Below are 6316 nucleotides of genomic sequence, written 5' to 3' on the forward strand. Positions count from 1 at the left end.
TTAAAGACTACTTGACCCATATGTATAATATTTAACTCTTTACAATCTTAACTTTTAAAATTAGATAATTCATTAAAAATATAATTAAATGAATAATTATATTCTTTATAAAATCTATACATGAAGCTTTAAGTTTAATTTTTGCTAAGTTTCTTATTTTGTGAAAAGTTTGATTATATTTTGAGATAATAATATTTTAATATTTTCCAAATTTTATTTCTATTTTTTATTCAATAATGAAATACTAATCCATCAAACAAAATATAATATATAAGAACAAACAAACACATGTGAATTTTGAAACAATCTATTTGATGGATAACAAGTATACTCGATAATATATGAATGTAAAAATTAAATTATAAAACTTTTTAAATTTGTAAAATATTACAATATCTTTCGAAGTAACAATAAAACAATATTTACCAATCTTTATATAAAATTAAGAGTTCAATAATGAAATAACAATCCAAAAAACATAATAAAAAACAGACGTATGTGAAAGTTTAAAATAACCTATTCAATAAAAACATATATAGTTAAATTATTATATTTTAAAAATTGATAGACACACATTATATATATTATAATATATACCAATTTAAAATTTTAAGCCAAATATCTTATATCAATTAAAATGGAAACAAACACCGGCGCGGTTGCGCGGATCGAGATCTAGTATTCTATTAAAACAGCAACATGACCTATTGATATAGGTGTAATCCAACTATATGAATACAATTATTAAAAAAATTTATCAATCATTTAAGAGAAATATTATACAAAAAACCCAAATATGATTAAAAACACAAATATAAAACAAAAAAACAAAGGTCGAGTCAAAATGTAGTTATGTGTTTAAAAGTAAAGATTTTGGTTTCACCCAAACCATATTTAACCTTTCACTAAACACACATTGCTGACCGTATAGCTTTTTTTAAAAAAAAATAAAACTTTTCTTTCTCAAAGAAGGAGAAGAGGAGAGATTGATCTTTGCTCTTTCTACTTTTTTCCTTCAAGACAGAGAGGCCTGTCCTAAACAGAATTTCCAACCGACAACTTCTCGTAGACATCAGGTGTTCCACGCGATTCGATCGATTTGTACAACTCTAATCTCTTTCCTTGCTATCTGCATTGAATCTTCCTCAGTTCCACGATTCTTCCAGTTTCTTCGATTTATGATATATTTGATTGATGTTTCTTAATGGGTTTCAACCTGTGAAATATGGAATCATGTCTATTTTTTTTTTGCAATGACTTCTCTCAGTTTTAGCTTCCTTATGCATAGAATTTCACTTGTGGACTCATAAGAGATATACTCAATTTTTCTTTTTAAAACATGGAATTTTATTTGATTTCTGTTGCTGTGGAGCTCAATTGTCTGCAAAAGTTTCTGTCTTTCTGATGCAAATAGTCAATTGTATATTTTCTTTGAACTCTACCTAGTTGATTCTGCTATTTATTGTTAGGCCACTTGGCTTGTGTTACTGATGAGAGATCATGTTGCTTCTGCAGATGGAGGAATCATGCTAATACGATTAAACTGAGATTCTGGGGGCGAAGCTGTTATTTGTTCATAATGGGGATAAACTACTTGTCCGTCTCCGTGGCATCAACAGCTCTGAGCTTTGTTGGGCTTCAAGTCTTGACGGAGTTGTCTCTTGATAAACTTATATCAAATGGGATGATTGCCAAGAAGAGCATTTCTTTAACAGACTCTGACCATGCCCTTGACCTGCTTCTCGCTTCTTACTTTACCATCGCCCTCCTCGCAATTTTTGTGCTCAATGTCTATATTCTGCTGCTACTTTCTCTCAAGGTAAGAGTCACTTTTTTTTTCTTCTATTTGAATGTCTTGTATCATGAAAGAAAACTCAAAAAGATACGACTTCATGCTGTTCATTTACCATAGTAATGTGCAGAGTCTTACTGATTTTTTTAAAAAATTGTTTCTGGATATGTCTTTTTTGACCTGTGGTAATAAATGCCTTTTAAGCGTCTTTTTGCAGACTCTATTTTTTGGAGATTTATTTAGCGTTGAAGCTAAAACGTTGGTGCTGCGACTTGCCAATTACATCATTTACAAGGTAGCTAGCTGTTCTTACTTCGATGATTGAAAACCAAACTGCCACATACATGTTGTGTGTCTGTATGAGATGAGATTTGGAGGAAAAAAAATATTAAATGTACTTATAGTGGGAGAGTAACGAAAATGAACATAGATTTGGAGGCTTAAGAGAGGTCTTTTACTTAGACAGATGATTCTACTATATATATATACTTGTGCATTTTACATCTCTCTTTAGTGCTCCTGTAATTATGAGTTATTTTGCATATACATTTTAATTCCTAGCCTGAGTGTCAACAGAATTAATTAAATCCCCTTTTTAATTAATTCTCCTAGGGTATATTTCTGCCGCTGGTGATTCCCCCAATAATATTTCAGGGTGTACTGTGGACAGTTTGGCTGACTGTCCTATGCACTTTAAACTTTAAAGGTATATATGTTGACAGTTTGCAGGAAATAATAATCGGCGATTCTTAAATTACAACAAAGAATATTTAGAATGATTTTTATTTTTTCTAGACACCACAGTCCTAATGTGAATCTTGTAATGTCATGTAGATGTTTCAAGCTTTGGCTAGAGACCGGCTTGAACGATTGAATGCATCTCCTTCTTCTACTCCTCGGACCTACTTTCGTGCGTATTCTGTGCTCTTCTTGGTTCTCTCTGTTGATTTCTTGTGGTACTTCCTAAACCTTGTCAAATACTCCAGTTAACTGCTTCATTTTCTATCTCGTTTGGAATTTAAAACTACAAAACTCATATTTCAACTCTAGTTTCTCTCTGGGCTCCACATATACTTCATGGCCAACGCTCTTGAGTAATCATATCATTCATGTCTGAATGATATTTTGAGTAAAATGGTTTAATTTTTATTTTTGGGTCATATCTTGCAGGATAAAGCTTGCCCTTATGACATATAGTACAATTGGTTCTTCTGTGTATCTGTTGTTACTTTTTGAGCCATGCAGTATAGCTTTTGAGACCTTGCAGGTACTTAAAAGCAATAACACTTGTCTTCTTCGTCCTGCTTGGTCTTTGGTCAAAAAAAATACAGAGCTGATGTGATTATCTTTTGCAGGCGCTGTTAATTCATGGGTTTCAGCTACTTGATATGTGGATCAACCACTTGGCAGTGAAGAACTCGGACTGCCGAAAATCTAAGTTTCTCGATTCCATGACAGCAGGTCTTTTCTTTTCTGGTGTTGTGATCATGTCTTTTCTTTTAACCTGGGAATGAATTTCCATGGATATTCACTTTGGATAGGCTCACTGTTGGAATGGAAGGACCTACTCAACCGACACCTTGGTTTCGTCCTGGACATGGCTACTTTGGTAATGGCGCTAGCTCATTTTCTGTACATCTGGTGGCTGCATGGTTTGGCCTTTCCTGTGGTGGATGCAGTTTTGTTACTCTACGTACGTGTAAGTTTTGTTTAACTAACTTTTCATTGTCGCTCAGCTCTCCTGGTTACTTCATACAAGGCACAACATTCAGTTGTTGTATCTTTTACCTGGCAGGCATTGCTCAGAGTAATTCTGAAACGAATAAAAGGATACATTAAACTGAGAACAGCTCTAGGATCACTCCATGCAGCCCTGCCTGATGCAACTTCTGAAGAGTTTCGGGCATATGATGATGAATGTGCTATATGCCGGGTATGTTTTCTCCTATAGAGTTATTTTCATACACCTTTTCAATAGTCTTAAACTCTTGGATACCTTTTGAACGTCAGGAACCTATGGGTAAGGCTAAAAAGCTTCACTGCAACCACCTTTTCCATCTTGGTTGTCTGAGATCCTGGTGCGCTTATCTAGATACCTACAGCCTCAAGTATTATGACTGAAACTGGTGTTTCTGACGATGCTTTGGTGCTGGCAGGTTGGATCAAGGTCTGAATGAGGTCGATTCTTGTCCTACATGTCGTAAGCCTCTTTTTGCTGGTAGAACTGAAAATGAGGCGAACCCTCGCACAACAGAAGTCTCAAGTGATGAGCTGTTAGCTCGTCAGCTTGAAAGGCAGAACAGTCCTGGACATCCACTAGCTACTGGATTGTTTCCTGCCGATATACCAAATCCCATTGAAAGTGATCCTTCAAGGTTCAGTTCATTCTTCTTTAATGATTTACTAAATCAAAGTAACAGTTTGCTTTATTACTTAATGATCACCCTTTTCTTTTTACAAAATAGGGACTTGGGATTGGATCCAAGCTGGCTGCAGGCGTGGTCAGGTCAGGGCGTTGATATGGCTGGTCCCTCTAGAGCTTCTAGGTCCGTTGGACTGGGGAGGGTTCATATGATGATGAGGCATCTTGCATCTGTTGGGGAAAGTTATGCTCAGAATGCACTTGACGATGCTGCATGGAGTCTTTGGCCGATGAGCCCTTCTCAAGCATCCACTTTTTCTGCAACCGTACCTCCAGGTGGTGGTGGAAGGACAGGAGGTGGCCTGCATCTAAGAAGTGTATCAAGTGGGACAAATGAAAGCTTGGCGAATATACTAGCCATGGCGAGACAGTGAGGGAAGTCATGCCACATGTGCCTGATGAAATTATTTTCCAGGTAAATTTTAAGTTGCATATTGTTCAGTTCTAAGATTCTCGCGAGTTAATACTAGAACATGTTACGTTTCAATTTCTTGCAGGACTTGCAGAGAACAAACTCTGTTGCTGTTACTGTGAACAATCTTCTCCAGATGTGAATGATAGATTTTGTGTAAAAAATACTGAGCACTTGCTGCACTTCCATTTCAACCTTAGGTTTAGATTAATGATATGGGACTTGTCCTTGTCCTTCAAGTTTACACACCAGCATTCCAAGCTTCACCTGCTGTAAATAGAAGGCGTTGTGCATCACTCTTTTGCTATAGAGAAGAAGAGGCTTTCTGTTCATTGCTCTCATTGCAGAAAAATAAAAGTTTGGATATTTACACAAGGTGCTGATACACTGGTGGTCTGGAGATATCTTGTGGCAGTCTGACCTCGGCTTCAAGCTTGAGGGATAGTGACCAGTCTATGCTGCTACCTCTCCTGTGTAAGAATGTGTAATTTACAGTTAAAAAGAAGTAAATGAAAGAATCTACTGTTATTGATCCAGTATAGCCTGTTATGTAGTATATCATCAAATGTGTAAACTCGTTTTTTTTTTGTCTACAAATTTAAAAATGTCTTCGTGTACCCAATAGGGTAGCTTCGATAAGTTATTTCCGCATGTTTTGCGGTTTCTTGGTTTTTGGTTCCTGAAGTTTCTGCTAGCTGTGCTATAACATATGTTCCTTTAGTCTGCGTTGTTAGAAAACGCAGGCTTTGAGCAAGCAAAGGTAACTTAATAGGACTTTTGAAAGATCAGTTTATGCTTATGTAACCCGTGTCAACGGTTATAAGCTTTTTACATCTCTGAGATTCTCGCCACGTCTTTTTACTTGTTAATGCCTTCACGTTCTTCCATTTCATTTCCATATTGGATCTTGTCGCTAGCATGAAATAGACCATGAGTCAGTCTATGTGTTGTTCTGTGAACTCTGGTTACTTTAAGGATTAGTCCAAATGTAATTTTAAACAAATTATCGTTAAACTATTCCCGAATACTTTTTCAGGGAAAGTAGTCTAAACAAATGTAATTAAATTAATAATATATGCTGTGCCTTGGTTGGAGGAATTATGATTTTCTTTACCAACATCATCTGCTCAACATAAATTAAAGTAGACTAAAATAATAATGCTTGCTAGATCTCTATCCGTGCAACCACGCAGATTTTTGTTTTCATTTATTTTTATATAAATATCTTGTTTTTAATTCTAAATTGGTATATATTATAATATATATGTGTCTATCAATTTTTAAAATATAATAAGTTGACGGTATATTTTTTTCATTGAATTGAATAGATTGTTTCAAACTTTCACATGTATTTGTATCTTCTTATATATATATATATATATATATATATATATATATTTGGATTATTATTTCATTATTAAAATCGTAACTATATATATAAAGATTAGTAAAATATTGTTTTATTGTCATATTCAAAAATATTGTAACATTTCACAAATTTAGAAAGTTTTTAAAAAATTAAACTTTTCGCTTCATAGATTTATATTATCAAGTAAATAATTAAACATTTAGTTTTTATTTAATTTTAAAATAAATTATATAGTTTAAAATTTGTTTTCATTGATTTAAGGTAGTAAAGATTAATCATTGTTAGATAATATGATTTTTGTTATTTAAAAAAAATCTTTAT

General features: G+C 34.0%; 1 protein-coding gene across 6 annotated transcripts; it reads left to right on the forward strand.

The window, feature by feature from the left end:
- Window positions 1–946: 946 nt before the first annotated feature.
- Window positions 947–5237, forward strand: LOC106324686 (E3 ubiquitin protein ligase RIN2-like). Of its 6 annotated transcripts, none has more exons than XM_013762674.1 (12): window positions 947–1101; window positions 1516–1819; window positions 2010–2087; window positions 2627–2748; window positions 2963–3059; window positions 3148–3253; window positions 3334–3491; window positions 3588–3725; window positions 3803–3870; window positions 3949–4167; window positions 4258–4629; window positions 4712–5237. In XM_013762674.1, exons 2-11 carry the CDS (start codon window positions 1580–1582, stop codon window positions 4586–4588), a joined length of 1557 nt encoding a protein of 518 aa, XP_013618128.1. In that variant the 5' UTR covers window positions 947–1101; window positions 1516–1579; the 3' UTR covers window positions 4589–4629; window positions 4712–5237. The 6 variants fall into 6 exon arrangements, with proteins under 6 accessions (XP_013618128.1, XP_013618137.1, XP_013618104.1 ...); XM_013762683.1 differs by having other exon boundaries at window positions 3334–3485; XM_013762650.1 differs by having other exon boundaries at window positions 3949–4629.
- The last annotated feature ends 1079 nt before the right edge of the window (window positions 5238–6316 follow it).

This window comes from Brassica oleracea, chromosome C1 (assembly GCF_000695525.1).
Source record: "Brassica oleracea var. oleracea cultivar TO1000 chromosome C1, BOL, whole genome shotgun sequence".
Classification (NCBI taxonomy): domain Eukaryota; kingdom Viridiplantae; phylum Streptophyta; class Magnoliopsida; order Brassicales; family Brassicaceae; genus Brassica; species Brassica oleracea.

Bases quoted from the DNA above. Each gene is read 5' to 3' on its own strand.
- LOC106324686 (XM_013762650.1), top strand. From the start codon at position 1,580: ATGGGGATAAACTACTTGTCCGTCTCCGTGGCATCAACAGCTCTGAGC. The intron at 1,820-2,009 runs GTAAGAGTCACT...GTCTTTTTGCAG, and splicing joins TGCTGCTACTTTCTCTCAAG to ACTCTATTTTTTGGAGATTT. The intron at 3,492-3,587 runs GTAAGTTTTGTT...TTTACCTGGCAG, and splicing joins TTTTGTTACTCTACGTACGT to GCATTGCTCAGAGTAATTCT.